The 22,588-nt window shown below is 31.2% G+C and overlaps 1 protein-coding gene across 1 annotated transcript; it reads right to left on the bottom strand.

Annotated features, from left to right (window-relative positions):
* Positions 1-554: 554 nt before the first annotated feature.
* On the bottom strand, positions 555-8,246 carry LOC129977766 (uncharacterized). The gene is made up of 2 exons (XM_056090584.1): positions 8,191-8,246; positions 555-1,878 (listed from the first exon to the last, which is right to left on the bottom strand). The coding sequence occupies exons 1-2, from the start codon at positions 8,209-8,211 to the stop codon at positions 634-636; spliced, it is 1,266 nt and encodes a 421-aa protein (XP_055946559.1). The 5' UTR covers positions 8,212-8,246; the 3' UTR covers positions 555-633.
* Between the last annotated feature and the right edge of the window lie 14,342 nt (positions 8,247-22,588).

The raw sequence follows: 22,588 nt of genomic DNA, 5'->3' as shown, positions 1-22,588 counted from the left end.
CATCCCCATGTTTTCACTTTCTAAAAAAATGGTCAACTTTTAGTATTTGATCTGATATTTTAAATTCATTTTCAAAGTTGTATTTTACATTGCGACTAGTGTTAACAAACTTTACAGGTTGGTTGACAGCTCCTGGAAAATGGCACAATGTATTAGCAAACTTTAAAAATAAGCCTAACTCTTACCAACAGTTTGGCCCTGCTTAATCATAAATGGTTTTTTGTGCCAATAAACTCTATCAATCAAACCTGGTTGACCAACTGGTAGCCAAAGACGTGTAGTTTATTTATTATATGAGAATATTTATGTGAGTCCTTTAAAGAAGTTTTAAGTTTTCACTACTTTAGTTTTTAAAATAGTGAAAATGTTTCCTTAAAAAAAAGTTTCAACATATAGTCATGAATTATTTATTTAAACATAACAAAACAGTACAAATAGAAGAAATTTCAAGGACATATGTGTCTACAAGCAATATTATTTCTATATACAATAATTTAAATCATTGTTTATATACAGACTACCAAGCATTCCTAATTATTAGTACAGCTATCAGTATGAAAATCGCTCAGCGATTATTCGAATTTAAAGTCTCTATATTAGGGGTTTCTTTTTAAAAGAAACACATATTTTTCCCTAAACTACTCTTTGTACTACCCATCCATTGTATGTATGGGAATTCGTACTGGATCTTGGCACAGGTTTTAGTGAAAGCCTTTGTTGATTTTGGCTTTCAACAGAATTCAAATTCTGAGTCAAAGCATGCCGCAAAGCAACATTTGAACTAACTAATTGCTTTGCGTGTTTCAGTAAGTTCAGTTTGTCAATAAAGGCAGGAGTTCCACCCGGTGAATCCAAAACTCTAGGTAATCTCAAAGCTTGGCTTGAACGCGTTTCCTGTGGCATACGTAGTTTAGGACGGAGGTTTAAGACTTTATGATAATTCATTCGGTTATCGTAATTTTGGTTATTTTTCTTTGTTGGAGACGAGCGGTTCTTAGTTTTGATAACGATGGCGAAATCTTTTATTTCCATGTCCTCATTCTGTTCTGGATTTTTAGGTTTTTCAGCTACTTCGGAAGATGGTGGCGGGGTTTCAATGTTTGAAAAATCAGTGAATCCAGCAAAGCGATCCCGATTCAAGAAATCGCCATCGCCAAATTGAGAGTTATGGTTATGTCTGAATCTGGAATTCAAGAGTTTCTGATATTTTTTAAGTATTTCCAATTTCCCATTATTATTAGTTCTATTTGAAGTGGCAACTATGGGTTGTATGGAAGCTGCATCAAAACTGTTTATTACTTCTCTGTCGACATCTAAGGTTGGATATTTGGAATGAGGTTCAGAATTTGGATTCATGGGGCGGAGGAGTGATTCAAAATCTTTAAAGTCTTTAAATCTATCTGCCTCTGATGGTATTATTAAAGGCAAACTTGGCGCTCTTGGCGAAGTGTAAATATTCTGGAAAGTATTTAGGTGGGAAGAGAGTGTGTCCAATAACATGGGTGTTAACTTATCTTCATTAACGGCCAATGATGGATTTTCCGTTGCTTTGTGCTGATGATTATGATAATGAACATGATATTCCTTGGCCAGTTTGGGGACATGAACTCGTTCGTTTCGAAAGCTGTGTTGAGAAGCCAAACCGGAGTTAGTCTTTTTTCTTCTAACAAGACGACCAGTTTGAGCAGGAGGTGGATTTCTGCGCCCTCTAGCTTCCTTTTCAATAAAGTCCATCAAAAAATCGATTTCTTTGGATTCATTGGAGCTGAATTTCTCAACAGATTCTTCTTCTGATTTGGAACCAGCATCATCTTTTATGACTACCAACTTCACGGCGTCAATGATGTGAGTTGTACTCAAAAGGATTATGAACAAAATCTGTAAAATGAAAAAATATATATATTTTAGTATGAAAGTAATCAAGTGAGATTTTATAAATACTTCTGTAATTCAATATTGATTTTTATATGAAAGAAATGAATTTCATTAATCTATTCTTTTATCACATTAAATGCATTTTAGTACAGTTTTCCAAACAATAGCCTAATAGGTTATGGTATGGCTGAAAATATATGAATCGGTGACAACAAGAACAAAAAACCGATTCTGATCCATAATTTTTTTTTCTGAATATGCTCTTAAACGATATTATTTTTCAAATACTCATTAGATTCTTGCGTGCATTGCAAATTTCCCGTTGGTTACAAACTGCCCGTTCAAAAGAAATGGGAAAACAGGAAAACTATTCAATTAATTATTCTGATCTGAATCCCTTGATTGCCTTTTGTAAAAGAATATATCAATTAAAAAAGAAATATAATTTCTTTATTCTTGTGATAAAAAAACGTAAAATATATCAGATTTCATAGTAGAACTTCTTTAAACCTTCAGCAAAAATTCAATTCGTGGCGACACTGATAAATAACTTTTCGGTTTATTTACCTGTTCCGAGTAGCGGAAAGTTTTCGTTTCTTTGCTAGCAATCGTTTGAATATCTAAGTAACGCACGTGTAAACAATGCATTGCTTTTTTAAATAGTAATGAAGCGACCAGCGAAATCAAATGAAAAAAAAAAAAAAAGCGAATGGAAAGTGAAATGAAACTGATCGTAATGCTGCTACGCTGGCGGTCAAACGTAAAATATCGGATCAGTGTTAAAAATATTGGATCAAATATATGTTGTTATCCTGGAAAGATTAAGTTTCCGATGTTGAACGAATGGCCCGAGAAAAACTTTCAAACTGGAACTGGCAAACATCGAGTAGACAACAACGGAGTCGGAGAGCGAAAGCGAGCAGAGTGCGAAGCCCCCTAGTCCAAAATATTAAAACATTCGACGGTTATTTTTTTAATACATCTTAATAAAATGTTGCGCTATCAATAAAAACGGGATTTATTATTTTTAAATATATGCTTAAATGAAATGTTCATGTTAATTTGTGTAACAAAAGTCATCAACATTATATTCAAAAAGCATGTCAAGCAAACTTAAAAACGGATATGAAGCCAAAATAGATATTTAATAATAATAAAGAATAAATAAATTAGTATAGCTGTCTGCGATTACGAAAATATCAATATCAGCATAGTGTGCTGTCGTTTTTTTTTTTTTTTTTGCACTATTTAAATTCAGAATTAAAAAAAAAAAGTTCTTAGTTCCTTAGTTTTTCGAACTTTCCCCCCGTTTATCTCAAAATCTAACTATATTAACTAATTGTTTGACACTTATCTGGAGGTATGAATAACATCACGAATATCCACAGGGTTGCCGAATCAGCATTTTCTATAGTTTCACTTTTCGAATGAAGGAAAACTCCTATCCCTTTAAATGTGAATGGATTTCTCACGGTCTCTTTTTAACATGATAGTGTCCATAGAGTAACATGCCGCATGTAAACTACGTGATAAAACGTGCATGATTAAAAATCATGCCTAGTACTCTGCAAAAAAAAAAAAAAAAACTTGAGTTACCTAGAGTTACCAAATTTGGTACGCAGGTACTTTGTGGATAGTTGCTCACTATAAAAGAGTTTTTCAAAAAAAGTTTAGATTACTAGTTAAAAATTTATCGAAATTATTTTGATTATTTTACGAGTAAAGTCATCACGCTATTAAAAACAGAACTGTGCGAATAATGTAATTTCTAATTTTACGAGATGCTAGAATTTCACTTTATTTTCCTCTTGTAAACTGCGCAGATATTAAACAGAACATTAACCGATATTCTTCCTTAACATTAAACAATAGAAGAAAATCGCGCTACTAAGCAATTGACGGAACAATGAATACGATTTGAATATCAATTCAATAGCGAAATCTGTTGTTTAAAAATTATGTTAAAAAATATTTCTACAAAATTTCAAAATTAAGAAAAACTTTATATGATAATTAAATTGGTATCATTAAAGTATTTTAATAAATATTTTTATATTTTAAAAATGGTATAAAAAATCAATTTTGTACAATAATATTTTAGGGAATTATCGCAAAAAAGCGCAAAAATTTTGATTATTTTTTAATTATTAAAATTTAAAAAAAAATCGCTTTGAGGTTGAAATTCCTACACTCCAAAGTGCCAGATTTGGAGGCTCAAAGTATGATCGTTTGATCTGAAGGGAGTCACTAAACATGCATTCATTTTTATTATTTGTGCAAACAAACTATCCATTTAATATTTTCCCGTACGATAATTATCTACTAACTATATGCATCAAATATGCATGCAATTACATTTGATAATTGTTATCAATATAACATATACAAAAGATAAGCTATCCACTAAACAAGGAAACTTGATTTATGAATAATGAGTATTCTTGGAAATAACAACAGAATATTATCTTGATTATAGATAATCATAAGAAAACTCCTAAATATTTATGTAATTTAATCATAAGTTCATTATTAAGACAGCCTTTAATATAAATAGTAGAGGCATGAAGGCACTTATCCCATAATGAAATATATTCAATAGTAATATATTAAAAACAAGTTACCTTTGGTGACAAGTTAGTTCACCGGGATGAATGACTGCAAAAAGTTTTTAATATTTTTTATAGCTTCGTCTTAATAGCTAATGTTTTTAAATTTCAAATTTTTAGTCATAATAACAATTAGGTTTTCTCCATAGTTCTGCCATGACAACTCTCAGGTGAGAGAATTTTGAAAGTAAAAATCTGAGCTCTCTGGGCGTTCATAGCTTTGCCCAAAGTCTACAATTTTATATGGGATGAAAAGGAATAATGCCTATATCGTGTAGGGAATAAGCTATATATTTTTCCTATATATTTTTATATTTTCCTATATATTTTATATCTCCTATATATTTTTCTTTATCACTTATTTATTATTAGAAGATTGTATAAAAATCATTTTTAGGTTTTAGTATTTTCACAAGTTATCACGGGAAACGCCATTCGTTCGCTTAATTTCTGTTGTTGTTGTTGTTGTTTCTGATGGCACTTGCCATGGACAAGCCCCGCTGATTTCGAATTCAGCGATTTTAAGCCGAAAGGGAGTGTCTCTTGTTTTTAGTAGCGCCAACTAGGGCCAAGAGTACGATTTTGCTCTCACGCATCACATTCGCTTGCACATCCCCTTTTTACAAGGGGGCACATTCTCACATCTCACAGATAGAACACATGAAAAACGACCATGCTCGAGCCGGGTCTCGAACCCAGGACGCCCAGATCATGGGGAAAACACACTACTCCTATGCCAGGATGCCGGTCGCTTAATTTCTAATAAATTGAATAAAATTAAAATTACAAAAAATATCAGTTCGAAGTCCCACTCTCAAAAGTATGGATTTTGTTTGGTATCTCTAGATCAAACGGTCCAACCCGTAGAGCAGCAACACACACACAAATACACATTAATCTTTATTATAATTAAATATTATTTTATGGTGATAATAATGAATCGAACAATATCAAAATTATCTTCTAAAGATCATGCAAAGGAACCAAAGATTGATATAAAAAGAGATGTGTGGTGGGATGTAGATTATTATGATCCGTGCAGGAAAGCAACAGGACGTATGTTTTCGAGAACATTTCTTTAATAATCACATTCACACTAAACAAACACAAACACAAAGATAAGACATTCAAGCGTCCAGTTCAACAAAACGGAACATCATCTCATTCTCATTACAATCGCAATGCACTATGAGATGCGTACCCAGGCAGGCAACGCCATCTAGTATCCAAAGAAGAAGATAAAGTAATGCAACTGCTACAGATGTCGTAATTTTTTTGTAGGAGACTTCCAGACTGTAGCCAACTCAAGAAAATTTGAATAAACTATCGTCGCATCACTCGGATAAATACCATAAAAGCTTCAAATTGACAAAAATATCTTTTGGACGAAAAATGAATATAAATGGAAAATCAGAAATATTTTCCAACAAATAAGGGGATGTTGTTTTAAAATTCTGCAGCCGTTAAACTATTTAAGTTAGCATTGTCACAATTTCAGGTAGCATCCCACTGAACAATGGATAATTTTAGGTTAAATTTCTCATGATCAGTATCCTTTTGTTAATGTAGCGGTTAGGGTTAGTTAGATGATCAGGTTTTAAAGTTCTGTTACGACCATTTTGGGAAAATTTTCATAATTTTGACTCAGAACCTGATGATGAGAATAGATCCTAAACTTTCCATTTCTCCAAGGCTTCAGTATCTTGTTTGTGGGAAAACTTTTGAAGTGCCGGTTTTTGAATGAATGCAGACAACGATTAATATTGATAAATTAGAACTATATTGAAGCATGCTAATTAATAAATAACCACGATTTCTTCCTCGTATTCTTCAATAATAGGATTATTTTGTATTTGATTACAAAGATATTCGAGATATTTGAATATGTATTTTGAAAGAGTTTCTCTTTCTTTTGATTTATTTGGTCCAAAATTCAGTATCGATTTAAAAATATAACTATTTCCTAAATTTCGTCACTCTGGCGTTTTGCATAATTTGCAATTATTATGCTCAAATACAAAACGACACAATCTCAATTCTATTTATATATTTGGTCCTTCTGTATTTTTTGAAATAAAACGAGATGCTAAATTACGTCCATTTATCTCTTTAGATTTTTAAATAACCACCTTTACATGTATATGGATCTGCAGACTTAATTTTGTCCAAAATTTAATAGATTAAAAATTTTGATTTAAAAATATATGTTCGCTTTCATATTTCTGCTTGTTTTGTGTTATAATTATTGGGTTTATAGATAAATAGAAATACAAGCGCACATATTTCCAATTTTTTTTTTTTCGATCACAAGGAGTTTTAAGGTATCAACTAGGTTAAAAACATGAATTTTGATGAAAATTCCCTTTTTTATTTTATTTATTTATTGCAATTTCAAAAAAATTGCGTTTTTATTTCCAGTGATATCTTTATTTTGTCTCCATGTCAATTAGAAGTCAAATTATGGTAAACTATTGACATGGTAAGTCATGCTTATTTATAAGCATTTAAAAACTTTAAATGCATTTAAAAACTTTAAATACATATTTAAACTTTAAATGCATAAGAAGGAATTTCTTCAAAATTCTACTGTGCGAGTATCGTCATATCTCAAAAAATAATCAAGATATCTTAATGAAATTTATAAGTGATACTCTTTATGTTATGAAGAATGTAATGAACTATAAATTTGGCATTGAATGTTCTAGAAGAAGATTTATGATTGTTTAATATAAATATTGTTAAAAAAATTTCAAAAATAATTTCATATATTACAAAAAATTATTTTTGAACATAATTTTTAGATAATAGTTAGTAACACTCTAAGATATGTTAAGTAATTTTACAAAGAAAAATGAAAAACTGTAACAACTTTTCTCTAGAACAATCCTAGCTTTTACAAATAAACACTAAAATTTACATTAAAATATGCTTTTTTTTTCAAAAACTTCATATATATTTAAATAATTTCACTTTTATTCAGCGTTTTATCCTTTTATTAATAAAAAAGCATCATATAAATATATAAAAGAAATTGAAAACTCTCCTCCGAACTTACTCGGATACCATAAAATATGGTCATCAAATTCTCGAGATAGAATGTTTTGATTATAACAATTGTGGTGGAATGAAAAACATTATGATTCGTGCTGTGGAAGCAACAGGGCGTATGTTTTCAGGAACATTTCTTTAATGATCACTTTTCACTCAAAACAAATACAAACACAAAAGACAGGACATTAACGCGCGCATCTTTTACAGAACAACATCTCATCTCCTTATAATTACAATCGCAATGCAGCATGGGATTCGTATCTAATCAGGCATCGTCATCTATTATCCAAAAAGAGAAGATAGAGTAAATCAACTGCTACAAAATACTTTTTTTACTCTATTGTGGTTTCTTTACTTCAGAAAGTAAAAGTAACATATCTATTGAATTATTCCATTTAATTAATTTGTTATAAGGCCTAGATACACGTTTATGATACTAAAAATAGATGAAATGGCACTGGAAAATGTTTATAATTTAGAGGAAAACACATAAATTGTTTAAAGATTCCACTTCAAGTCTTTAAATTTAAAAGGCAAAAATTATCCAACTTATTTAGCTAGAAAAAATACTTCCAGATAAATAATCCATCCATTCATAAGAATATATCGGCAAGTAATTCACACAGTTTCTAACGAAAGTAAATTCAAAAGTACTCACATGGGAACAGACCGACTTCATGTTGGAGAATTTTCTCCGCGCCTCCTACCTGTTCGACCACCGAGTGAAATTTGCAACTTGGAGAGGATGGATGTCCCAGATGATGCCTGAAGAAGATCTCGCCCATCCCCCCCGACTCGACGATTAGTGTCAAGTTCAAGCCTGCACGGTGGCCCCGTTTGCAGGCGTAAGAAGGCAGGCGACCATGAAATTCTTCCGAGTTTCCATTTCGCACTAGAAAAAAAAAGAACAAAAATCGTTTTCTCTCTTCTGATTGTTCTCGTGGCTTTCTAATCTTCCCTTGAGAAGTAGGTGAAATTTTGTTTTCTAATTCCCAAGATCAGAAAAAGAAGAGCTAATAATACGTTATTTTTCCTTATGCGAATGGAAAGTGCTTATGCAATGATGGTGGTAATCATGGCCGTCAATTGATGCGTGATTTAAAAGCACATTCAACTTTCGGTTTTTATTCTTTTTTTTTAATTTTTCTCTTGTAATAATTTATATTTGTTTCGATTTTATCAGTCCATCGATTAATCTTGTCAGTAGGCATCGCTTCATCGCTTTTGATGCAATTTTAATTATATTAATTGTTACCATTTAAAATAAGTTTTATCATTAACAACTTCTGTTCTCGATTTTAATTACAAGCAGCATTTTCCTCAGTTAATGACCTCTCGTTTCATATTTCAATATCAATTTACTATATCAAATACTTCTGTATCACTACCCACTATGTAATCTGGCCGGCAAGAATTTAAATTTTTTTTTCCCAACTCGAAAGAGATACTTCAATTTTTTCTGTTAATTTTCTTTTGTTTTTTCTGTTCTTTTTTGCATAAAACACGGAAAAATAAATCTACCTTTATTCTTGTTAAAATACCGTAGCATTTATTTTAGACTTTGAACATTTAAGTAAATGAATCAGTCCATACCGTCACACATCCACTGGCATTTATACTGCTTCCAATTAAAGACGAAACAAATAATGCAAATAAAGCAAATTTCTTGAAAATGAAAAAAAAAAAAAAGAGAGAGAGAAACTACAGTAAACCTCAGAAGATTCGAACTCGAAGATTTGATAAATCTATACGTTTTAAGGCCTTAGCTCCTGATGAATCTTCCAAGTGCGAGGGCCAATTTCAGTTCATCGAAATCGATTTTGACTACTTAAATGGCGATGAATACTTCAATTTCAAAGTTCGATTATAATATTTCTAATTGTCTCTAGCTCAAACGTTCGTATTCAGAGAGGATGAAAAATACTTTTTCTTGTAATATTTGTTCCTGTGCTAGACCAGAAAAAAAAAAAGATATTTATCTCTGAGGACTGAAAAACGGAAAGAACTTTTTGTACTTCAATAAATTTTGAACTCAATCCATTTATTGACAGACTATCTGTAGATCTGTATTTGTATATAAACAGAATAATTCAAAATGCAATAAGCAACCTAAAAGAAAATTGATTTACAGTTGTGGCTTTAAAATTGTATACTTATGCCAACTTTTGGAATATATCGATCAGAGCAAAATATTTCAAAATAAATATTCTTTTCGTTATATCGCAAAAATTCAAAAATAAAAAAAATCCCCATTGACTAGCAGCCGTTGTCGAGATAGTTTGACTATGGTACTAATTTCGGTTGATTGTTTCATTTCTTGTTCCATTGTGTCTTCAACATTTTGATTCGACTGTTTATGGAATTATAGTTTTAATAGACAAAACCCACACTCTAATTCTTTCATTTACTTAAAAGAAATAGGTTTCATTTTCGTTATTTAAAATGCTGATAGTATATTTTATATTTCTTTCTCTATCGTTCAGTTTCTGTAATTAGATGAACTAATTAGTTTCAATTTAATTTTCAAATTTGTACATGAATTCGTCCCTTTTAATGTGTTCTTTTAAAGCTTTCGGTTTCGGCTTACTTTATCCAGATAATTATTCTTAAAACAAGATAATATCCGCATACAGTTAACTCTCGTTTTTTTAAAAAAATTTCATTCGCAAATAAAGACAAATATTTTGACACCAAGAATCAAAACAAGTGACCAATTTTTTTTAAAGGCAAACTATTAATGAAAATGTGCGCCCTAATAAGTTCATAAGACCTTCATAGGATGTAAAATTAAACTATACATTTTAGAATGTAAGTAAACAGCCTGTGATGTCAAACTTAGATTTGCGTAGAAAATTAAATCTAAATATTTTAAAATAGATTAAATGATTGTTGAAAAATTATTTATTTTAAAGCTATAAATCATTTTCTAATTAATTTGATAAATTCAGAAACCACTTTCAAAATTTTTAAAATGAATTAGAAAAAACAAAAACAAAATTCTTTTTTTAAAAAAAAACAGAATTCTTTTACAAGAAATAAAATTTTTATTGGGTTTTTTCTTTTCTAAGAATCATTCTTCTAATTTTAACCGAGTAGGAAAAAATGTTTTAATTTTTAAGCGAAAGAAAATTTGAACAAAATGATGGATTTCTGGCCGAATGTTAAAGTTTGACACATATCAAAAGAAATAGAAAGTTCTAAAGAATTTAGAACACTAAAACACTTTTTATGAATAATATATTCGTCATTATAAGTACATACAAATAATCAGCGAAAGCTTAAACAAAAAAATTAATCTTTTATTTAAATCTTCAAACACGAATAAAATAAAAATTCCGCAGAAACAGAATGATTATTGAGTCGTAAAAATAACATTTTGAATAAAATTTATAATTTTATATAAGAAATTTAGCTATTTTTAGGATAATCTATATTTATAATAAAGCTCAATGTGTGTGTGTGTGTGTGTTGGCGCTCTACAGGCCAGACCGTTGGACATACAGCTACCAAATTTGGTACATGTATACCTTGGAGGTTGGGAATGTGCACCTGGGGTTTCTTTTTTCGAATTTTTAATTAGAATTTTAATTATTAATTAAAAACTAACTTTCCCGCCAAAAAAATCTTCCATTTTCCCCACCGCCAACTTTTCCGCCAAAAAAATCTTCCATTATCCCCAGCGCCAAACGAGAAAGGCTTCAGTTTTTTTTTCTCCCAACAGTAATGAGGCTAGGGTTAAAATTTTTCGGCGGATTATTTCAATCGGTTCTGTTTATTTTCTTAATGTTTGATGCATTTAAAATTAAACATTGTTAATGAATCAATCTTTCAGATTCATTCTGAAGTACTTTTGAATTAAAATAAAACAGAATAAAGGAAATTAAAAATTTCTAATCCGCATAGCGTTACCCCAACTGGCGTAGAAAAAATCACGTATTTGCGTTACGTAACCGGCGAAGAAAATTCACGCATGCGCATTCTGTTCTGATTGTTGCCATGACAACGTTATCAATGGATGATTTAAATTATTTTTGGGTTAGTTGCATGTTTTTGTAAGTAAATTGTATTTATGTTAGTTATATATTTTTTGTATATGCTTATAGTTTTAAGTACATCGTTTTTTAAGTAGTTTTTTTAAAACCTGTTTTCAACCGTTTATTTTAAACGATTCGTTTTATTTTCTTAGTGTTTGATGCATTTAAATTTAAACATTGTTAATGAATCGATCTGCTCATAATGAATCTAAGAAAATTTTGTTGACCAACTCTTGAGATATTACATAAATTTAAAAAGATATTCTTTAGTGCCCATAAAGTTTAAACGCTGAGTGACTCTATTTTCAGTAATCAGATTATAAAAAAATGCTTTGTTTCAGTAAAAAATATTATTATATTAATTGAAGATAAATTCTTTCCACTTTAATTTAAAGCATAAATTCTACTGGTGCTAACAGAAAATGAGAGAGATACATATTACGTTATGACTGAAGGCCTTTATAATATTATGAATGAATTATATGATAATCAAAATTTGAAGTTTTAAAATATTTTGATGAAGAAGCTATTAAAGTAGAAATTACATAAAATATTTAATTATTAAAATTTTAACGAACATTAAGATTGGCGAACCGGCTGGTCGCCAAAGGCGTCTAGTAATAAATAAAATAAAGAGCACAGTAATTAATTGTTCAAACTTATCGAAAAGTATACACCAATCCATATTAACAAATGCGGATTTGTTATTAAAATAGATATCAGATCTATAATTGCAGTTATGGCAAATGTGATTTACTTCTTAAATATTTCATTTCATTTTCAATTTTATTGCAAAATCATTATTTTTTATCCAATAAAACCAAATCTATTTTAATTAATAATTTTATTATTTAGGTTCCACAGATATAACTTATAATTGATTTTTCAAATTTTTTTCAATAAAGATTGGCAATAAACAGATTGGTCTGTGCGGAACACAAAATTTAGAATCCTTTTCTACTCTTCGGAGTGAAAAAAAAATCCTTCATTCCTAAAATATGTTCCAAAATAGTTATAATCAAAACAAAATTTTAAAAACCTTAAAATAAATATTGTGTTTTGTTTTAAAATAATTTTTCATGCCCTATAGTCCAACCTGTCAAGTCCAGTAGCTTTACAATTTTTAAAAAATTGATAATAAATCTTAAATCAAAGCATGGGCTTTTTTCGGTTAAAATTAAAAGATGAATGATTCTTAGAAAAGAATGAACCCAATAAAAAGATTGTTTTTTCTGAAAGAATTTTATTTTCTAAAAGAAATCGGTTTCTGGTTTTACTATTTTAAATTTATTAAATGCTATTTTGAAAGTGGTTTCTAAATTTATCGCAATTATTAGAAAATGATTTATGACTTTTGACTTTTAAAATTATTCTTTCATAAATACCACTTTCTTTATTATAAATTAGATCGCTATATTTGAAAATTTCAAAAGATATATTACTATCTTTCAATTTTGAAAGCTTTTATAAAATGCAGTAACTTTATTTCTTTGACTTTTAATATCCCAGCTCCAAAGTTTTCATCTTAATTTAATGATTTTTTTATTTTTTTTTTAAATCAAACGATTTTAAAAAATACTGAATAGATATATTAATGAAATAATAGAATAAATTTTCTAAATATGTATAATGGGAATCGAGTCTATTAAATTGTTTGAATAAATTAAATCATTTTTATCTTTATAAATAAATCTAGGCATATCTAGTTTTAAAGTAATTATCACCGTTTTAAAAGAATTCACAATCCAATGAGCACGTAAATGTAGCCACGGGATACGATGTCTAAAATGTTCCCTTCTTTATCAACAGAAAAAGAAAGAAAAAAAAACTTGAAATTAAAGTTAGATTTGGGAACCCAGTCCGATTTCCTGCAATACATATGTGACCTCATAATATATACCATATAATTTCATTTTTTAGCCCATCCATTCTGTCTGGTCATTCACTCGTACACCATGCCAGCTTCACTCCAACCCCCTCGACGAACGCCTTTCATAAGTCATCCACTCCTTTCTCAACGTCCTCAAATCTAGCCATCTACAATTCTTGAGTGCGCATTCCGGGATGAAAGTGAAATTATGGAAATCAGGACAGCTGAATATACAAACTTCCTCTCCATTCCATGCTAATTTTGATTTTCCATTCCATGCTCGTATACGTCGTAAAGAGAAAGTATAGTCATTGTCAAAAAGTTATATCTCGAGAGTTTGACGAACTTTCACGTTTTAAATCTCCCTGAGTTCGAAAAACACATTTTTAGAAAATGTTCTTCTGTCTGCTTCTGGCAAAAATTACTCAAAAACATTTAGAGCTAGACGGTTGAAATTTGGTGCATGGTCTTTATGCCAAATTTGTAGATTTCTATCAAATTTTGAGCAAAATCTGCTCAAAGTCTGTCTGTCCTCCTATTTGAATATAATTTAGCACGATAACTACAAAACGAAGGGAGCTAGATAGATAAAATTCTATATACAGAATTAAGAACTATAGTCTAGACACCTATCAAATTTTGAGTTACATCCAACAACGAGTTGACTGTCTGTCGGTCTATAGTTTCGAAAACGAATTAACTCAGAAACTCAATGATTTAAATATATCAAAATTGGTACCAGATTTTGTGACTATCAGTGTAGTTTTATGTGAAATTTTTATTTCAATCGGTTAGGAAAAACGCATCTAAAACACAAATTCGATTTTCGGATACTATTAACCTTATTCCAAGTATTAATCGCCAAATAACTCGCCAAGGATGACGCAATAAATTCAATAGAATTGTTAAATTCACTTACAAGATAAATATTTCGTAACTATTGTACGCCAATGCAAGATGTTTTCTGGGATAATCCCTTTATAAGAGAGTATGCGAGAAAATTTTGTGGAGACCTCTCCCGTTGGTTCGTATTGACGATCGATTCTATTAGTCTATTAGAATTTATTTTTATCCACGCTCCAATGGATTATTAAAAAAAAGTACAGAAGTAGAAAACAAAATTAATTTATTAACAAAATTATGTACAGTTACGGTTATTTTTCTTCATAACCGGCATGAAGATTCACATATTTGTCATACCGCTGAACCAGGTTTCACATATTTGTCATACCGCTGAACCAGGTTTCACATATTTGTCATACCGCTGAACCAGGTTTCCTAATTTCTCTTCAAAAAACATTGATGCGAAATGGGGGCTTTAATGCTCCTTTGAAGTTCTTCGTTGGCCTTTAATTTTCATTTTGGCATTCTAACCAATTCTTCAATTCAGATTCTAAATCGTTTCCTCCATGAAAAAAGGAGACAAGAGATAAAAACGGCCGCAACAGATGGTTTTGTTCAACGAGTTGATCGATTCATTCGAAAGAAATCGAAGATGCTAGAATCTGTCTGGTAACGAGCTGACTGACCAAAAAGCCAAAATTGCGACTTTAGAGGATGAATGCTTAGATCCATAATCTGTCATTAAAAGAAAAATTCAAAGAATTTAAAGACTAATGAAGAATTTCAAAGGAACATTAAGGCAACATCTTATGTCACTGGCGGCAATGTTTAACGAGGCGTTGATCGAAACACTTTGTCTATGGATTTCAAAAATATGTGAATCTTAATGGTGATTGCCTGTGGCACTAATGCTTTCAATAGCTAATTCTTAATGAAGTCAAGCCATCAGTGGTTTTAATTATCTGTCTGATTTTCTAATTCTCAGGAATCAAATATTTCTTTAGACACAGAGACATCACACACATTTCATTAGAATTAGACATCACACATGTTTATTGAGGAAGATGAAAACACACACGAACACAAAGATATTTACAGTTACATAAATAATTATAGTATGTAGTAATTATATTCACTTGTATTTGGACAAATAGACAAAAACTCTTTCTGTGAATATATTCCATTCAAAATTTGAGAGAAATGTACTAATTTGATGTAACAAAATCTGAATGGCAAAGCAAATCAAAATTATAGAAAAATGCGCATGCGTGTGGTTACCATGGTGACCACAGTGGAGAAGGGAAAAAGAATCTCTGTACCGGAACAAGGATTATTCCGAAAAGTAACCACGTTTGTGCGCAACTCTTCGTAATAAATTCATTTTGTACTCTAATCTTATATTTTGTACTTCCTCGTACATCAAACAAACAAAGCAAAAATATTGTAATCGCCAAAAAAAAAAAAAAAAAAAAAAAAAAAAAAAAAAAAATCGAAATCGAAATTTTAACGAATTTTTACTTTTAGACCTCCAAAAAACCGAAAACACACTTTCAGAATTTTGGCTATCTGTAAACATAATAACTCAAAAAGTATTCGATTAGACGAATGAAATTCGGTATTTAATCTTTACATCAAATAAGTATATTTCTATAAAATTTTGAAGGAAATCTATTCACAGAAATCGTTTGCGTCGGTCCGAGTGGAAATGAATATAACTTCAAATTATGAAGAATTACATATGTAAAATAGGAACACAATTTTATCATCTAAAATATATATATATCGGTATCGAATTTGGAAAAATTTCTACAGTAGTTAACCATCTGCCTGTATTTTTGCCTGCGTATCAACTCAAAAAAAGCAATGCCATAAATAAATGTTGGAATATGATTCTATGTCAAATTTCGATTTTAATTAGCCGGGAAAAAAAGTGCCCAGAATTTACGGAATTTTCCAGTAATTTTCTATTAACCGCGTCCAGTGATTAATCGCCGAAATTCGCACTCTATTAGGCTCTTCTATAACTATTGTTTGCCAACGGCATGCAGTTGATAATGCGTAAAAGAGTATGGCGAAATCATTCTCGTTGGTTTTCACGCACCATGAAACACTCATCACATCCATTGATGAAGCACATGCGAAAGTTCATGGGAGAAAACACTAGTTCCATCTAAATTTAAAAAAAACTTCTATAAAGATGGTGGCTCTAGTATTACAGTTGCTATCAATCTTGTGCTGATTGTGACTGTTGTGACTGTTCCATTAAGAGAGAAGGAAAATTTAAAAGTGAAAGAGAAGAGCATTGGTAAATTTAAGACTTACTAAAAATCAGAAGAGATTATTTTATGATTTGCAATTTGTAATACTAGATGGAAACTCGTAGATAAATATGATTACCAGCATCACATGTGAGGAGAAAAGAATTTTTTTAAAAAAATACTACAAAATTAGATTAAAATAATAACTGAAGTAACGAGAAATTTATTTTAAAAATTCTTCCTTTACCCTCTCCATTCATCAGTGAATATCTATGTGAAATTAGGAGATATTAGGTTCTTAAATAATCTCCATTCTAAACCAGCGATTCTCATCTGTTCGGTAAATATCATAATCTAAATCTGTTGATAGACATTTAGCAGACGATTCCTTTTCAGACATTTTATAACTGCTACTATTTTTATTTTGTTAAAATATTATTAAAAAGTAAAAGCAAACGATTTTTTCTTGATAAACATATTTTGTTAATATTATTTCGTTTATTTTTTTGTATAATAGCTGATGATCAATTGTAAACCTTCTGGAATCTGGCAATGTTTGTAAGATACGCTGTTAAGTTGAAAGAATAAACAAGCCGATGGAATTCTAAAATACTTGGAGTATTATTTTAGTTTTAAGAATTTAAGATGCTCTGCAAGCTATAGTTTGAAGCTTAAGAAAACGGGTAGTTTTCTAGAAAGCATGCAAAACTCATCCTTTATTTCCCCCTTGATTAATCTTTTTACGTAACCCCTGATATTATATCAACCTTCCTTCGAGCAAAAAGGTTTTTACTAATAAGAATCAAATGACTCAATTTTTAGGGTTTTTTTTTTTATTTAACGTTTTATTCCATTTTTAGTAAATAGTATTAGTAAGACATTTTAATAAATAAAAATAACATTAAAATAATTTCGTTAAAACTAAAAATTATTATTATTATTACGATGAAAGCTACAATTTTCCATACTATTCATTATCGAAATGGAATGTTTTAATTCTTTGCTTGCAATCCTTCAGTCTGTTTTATAGTGTTGAATTTCTTAAAGATTACATTCAAATGAAAAAAAAAATCTCACACGTGTAGCAGTGTCAATCACATTACAATATTTGATATTAATATAAGCATTCGGTAAGTATGTTTTTTCCACAAATTCTGTATTCTTAAAAATTATTAACGATTGTATTACTTTAAAACTGAGTTTTCGGTATTCTTTCACAATTACCCAAAAGACTATCAAACTTGAATAGCTTTCATTTTTCATACGAACTTGATCAAACAAATTTTTTATAGCTTTATTTTTTATTTATTTATTTATTTCGAATTTTAATCCCATAATAGCCGCTTTTGGCGACCAATTGTTCGTCTGAGATATTTTCATTTTTCATCATCAACCAATTTTAAATTATACTTCTGCAATAAACATAGAACATTCTGATTGGCTTATTATGCAAGTAAAGAGGCGAAGTAACTGGTGAATAAAACTGGTGAAATCAGTCCATGTATTGAGGCTGGAAGCTGTGTCATGGTTCCATTTTGCGATATTTCTATGGAATAGTAAACGAAGAGATACACGCAGCCATTGCTTTCTTATCAAAATGTCATGTGTTTTCAAATGATGTAAAAATTGATGAAATCGGGACAGAACTGGAGGATTTTTTCGCGATTTCTCCTTTTAGAAAATGATATTCTGAAATATAGAGAATATGCTTCTGAAGCTTCTCTGTAAAATGTAAACTGGTAGATAGCTAGCGACCATTTTTCATTTATCTTAGAGTTAAGTGTTTTCCTATGATTTAAAGGTGAAATCTGGTCATTGACTGCGGCTGGAGACTGGTTCTTTGTTTTCCTTATAAACTTAATGTTTTAAATATATGGATATTTTGTGTTTTTACCATTGCCGAGTTCCTGTAACTGGTCTACCACAGATCTCTAGACATACAAGTACAATAAATTAATGAACCCGGTTTTGAAACATTGCTTTACATATGCCCTCCATCCATACTCATTTCTACTTCACAAACAGAAATTATCGGAAATTATAATTTTAAATTAGGATATTTATAAAATTTGAATTTGAAAAGAAAAATAAAAGACTTCTTAAACTTTATCCCCGGATTGGATACAGATAAATTCTTTTCAGTTCAAAATGAATAAATTTTGTCTGAAAATTAAAAAAAATAAAAATAATAATCCTTTGTGATAACTAAGAAGTCATAATCCTATTAATATATTAATAATATTCTAATTAATGCAAACGTATTAAAAGTCTTTCTGCTAATGCATTATCTCCAAAAGATCTGAGACATTTCATCTTTAAATTGGTTGCTTCAGTTTTGATATATTTCGAAGTACGAGAAAAATAAAGATGTTTAGCTAGTAGAATAGAGTTTCAATCGTGGATTGTGAGCCATTTTCCTTCAAATCAGAACTTCCGAAATTCCAATTTCACCCAAGTGTGCGAATTTACCTCAATGACTGTTTACTGAAGCATTTATTTACGGTAATTAGCATTACCTGAAAGCTCACTGTAACAGCACAACCCTAATGACATATGGAGTTCGTACAAAAGCCTCAATTTGGGATAAATTTTGTCACGTGCTTTATATGAACCATCCAAAGAAGGTTACGATTAGGTAGACTAGTCAACTAACTGCCTAAAACCACTTAATTGATTGGGGGAGGGGGGGAGAACGCAGGTGGTTTGATTTAAAAAATTGTTATTAATTTACTTGTTAAATAAATTTGTAATATATATATATATATATATATATATATATATATATATATATATATATATATATATATATATATATATATGTAGAGGTATGTTAACTCTGGCTCGAAAAACATGCCTCTACTAATCGGATAATATGTCAAATTAAATATCTCTCACGGGCCCTAGGGGAAAGCCCGATTGAGATTAATGCGTAGAGATGGCTCATATTAAGAGAATCACACACTAATTAAACATAAACAAATTTAATGATCTGGACGAACGGCTGGGCCGCTTTACATCGAGGGACGCTAGTACAGTACCGAACACAGTTCTTAGAGCGGGAATCAGATAGCTTCTTATTGGCTGTTGAGAGACGACGCGAGCGCCGTTAGGATGACACTCCGTACCGCGAACGCCGCTGGGATGACGCTCCGTACCGCTAACGCCGCCAGGGGGACGCTCCGTACACTACAATCGGCCGTCCTGATGATCTTGACGTCCTCGTCAATCTGAGAAAGAATCTGAAAAACTCAAAAAAGAAAATTTTAGATTTTTGCAAAATTTTTAGATTTTGTAAAGTAGATGCTTTATGCAGTTGTAGACCAAGGCTTCATATAATCTGCTGCTGTAGAAGTATGGTTGGGGCCTTCGTGGATTCCCACTTTCTCCACTAGGTACCTCTCGTGTGGCTTCTTCGCTGTGATGCGATAGGGACCATGGAACTTCGGGCGAAGCTTCAAACCACTGCCGAATTGGGTCCTCTGTATGGCCACTAAGTCACCTGGATTATATTGAGTAGCTTTCTTCCTGCGCTTGTTGTAAGCTCTTTTATTCTCTTCTTGAAGGCGCAAGATATTCTGTCGCGCTTCTTCGCGGATGTCCTCGCGGCTGTCGATGACCATTTGCTCATATTCTTCCTGTAGGATATCGAGAATTTTCTGGTCATTTTTATGCCTCATTTGCACACCGATCATGAGTTCGAAAGGAGTAAATTTTGTACTCCGTGGAGCAGTAGAGTTAAATACACGTTGTACTGCTTGAACATGAGTGTACCATTTCGTGGGATCATTGATGGAAAGTTTGGCAAGCAGGGGGATAAGAGTTCCATGAACCCTTTCCACTTGTCCATTTCCTCGAGGTATTCCTGTGGTGATTTGAATGTGATTAATATTTTGATTCGCGCAATAGTTTGTAAATTCCTTGGAAGTAAATGCGGAACCTTTATCCGTGATGATGCGCATAGGATTTCCGAACACTGCTTCCTGCAATTGCAGTTTCGTAATTGCATCATTTGCAGTTACACCTTTAACAGGATATAACCAAACAAACTTTGAGAATGCATCTATTATAGTAAGAATATGATTATAATTTTTATTGGTTGACACTAAGGGTCCAATAAAGTCAACATGGTAAGTACTTAGAGGAAAGTTTTCCTTCGGAATAGGATGTAAGAACCCTTCAGGTTTACCACGCTTCCGGTTGACTAGGATGCATTCGACACAGTTTTGTATTACCGATTCAATACTTTTTTGCATATTCGGGAAAAAATAGTCACGTTCGATAATGTTTTTAGTTTTCTCCACGGCGAAGTGCCCTTTTGAATGCGCGTTCTTAATTATTTCGTGTTTCATTAGATCAGGTATTACAAGCAAACGACGGTTGTCCTGACATTTATACAGAATGTTATTTTGTACCACGAAATCAACTTGGTTGTTATCTTTACATAATTCTTTCAATTTTTTTATGTATTCATCTGACATCTGTGCCACTTGCACTCGCGCTGTTAAATCATCACAAAGTGCAGTCATGACTGTTGGGTATCTACTAAGTGAATCAACGTGACGCATTTGACTACCTGAGCGATGTACTATCTCATAATCGAAATCTTTTTTATTTTCATTTAAGGGAGAAGTTGAATTATTATCATTTTTATTGGGAAAAGTATTTTTAAGATCTAAATAATTATTAGATGGTAAAATGCATTCAAAAGAAATATTAGTATCAACAGCTGCTAAAACTCTTTTCGTTACTGACTTTTTATTAACATGACTAATATATATCGCCACTAACGGAAGACTGACAATTGAACTGTTCGCTAATTTAATTTTTGTGCTACGTCCTACATAATTTAATTTCTTTACATATTTAGGATTAATAATCATTAATACGCTTCCGCTATCAACCAAAGCTTTAATAGGAACGTCGTTTACAATAATATCTGCGTATTCCAACTCAGCGATTATTAATTCTTGTGGAATTTCATTTGATTTTAACACGGAGTTTACAGGATTTGAGTTATGGGATCTTCCCTGATTGTTATGTTGTCTAGCATCAACATTTTGGGGACAGAATTTTATTAAATGCGATGTAGAATTACATTTAAAACAAGTTTTCCTATCAATATTTCCACCGTGTACATGATCATTATTTTGGCGGGAATTATTGACGCGCGGCCTTGAGCTGTAGTCATGTGTATATCTACTCTCTTCCCAAAACAAACTTTTATTTCTTGCGCGAAAGTAAATGTCTATTTCTTTTGCTAACATCAGCGGTTTTAACCAGTCCGAGCCTTGTTTGATCAAAATGTGCTCGGATGTGTCCTTGTCAAGAGTGCTGGTTAATTTATCGGTTACAATTAGTTCACAAAGGGTCGCGAAATCTTTCACTTTTCTTAGTTCCAAATAATATTCTAAATTTGCTTTTAATCTTGAGACGAATTGCACGTGATTTTCCCCTTTAAATCTTTTGGCGGCTTGAAAGTTATCCCAACATTCTTTAGCAGATGGTTGGAATTCTCGTAACACTATTCTTTTGATTTCGTCATAATCTTTTATTTCGCTTTCGTTCGCGTATAACAAAACATGTCGGCATTTTTCACCTAACAAATTTAGAAGGACTTCGGCTTTGTATTCAGTTTTAACCTGTTTTGTTTCGAAAGCACGTTCCAAAATATTGAAAAACAAATTGAAATTTTCTGATTTAGTTGGTATTGGCATTGTTAATGTGCGGATGCTTTTAATTATTTGTTCGATGGACTCCGCATGATTTTCTTGAGGAGGTCCGTTAGGACTACTTATTCCGGTCGCTTGAACGTTTCTCATACTTTCTTCATGAGCTAAAGTTAGTTTTAATTTTTCTAATTCAAACTGTCTTTCCTTTTCACGCGCTTTTTCTGCCTCTTCACGCGTTCTTTTTGCCTCTTCACGCGCTCGTTCGGCCTCTATTTTTCCGCGTTCCTCTGCTTCTATTTTTTCGCGTTCCTCTACAGTTGAAATGATAATGTCTTTAACAAATTCCAAATCATCTTTAGCCGCTTGGCTATTTTCTATAATT

This window comes from Argiope bruennichi, chromosome 1, assembly GCF_947563725.1.
Source record: "Argiope bruennichi chromosome 1, qqArgBrue1.1, whole genome shotgun sequence".
In the NCBI taxonomy this organism is placed as follows: Eukaryota; Metazoa; Arthropoda; class Arachnida; order Araneae; family Araneidae; genus Argiope; species Argiope bruennichi.
This window is presented reverse-complemented; position numbering and strand designations above follow the sequence as displayed.

Coding starts and splice junctions, on each gene's coding strand:
- LOC129977766 (XM_056090584.1), bottom strand. CDS start 8,211: ATGAAGTCGGTCTGTTCCCAT. Junction 1,879..8,190: donor TGAAGTCGGTCTGTTCCCAT/GTGAGTACTTTT, acceptor TTCATTTTACAG/ATTTTGTTCATAATCCTTTT.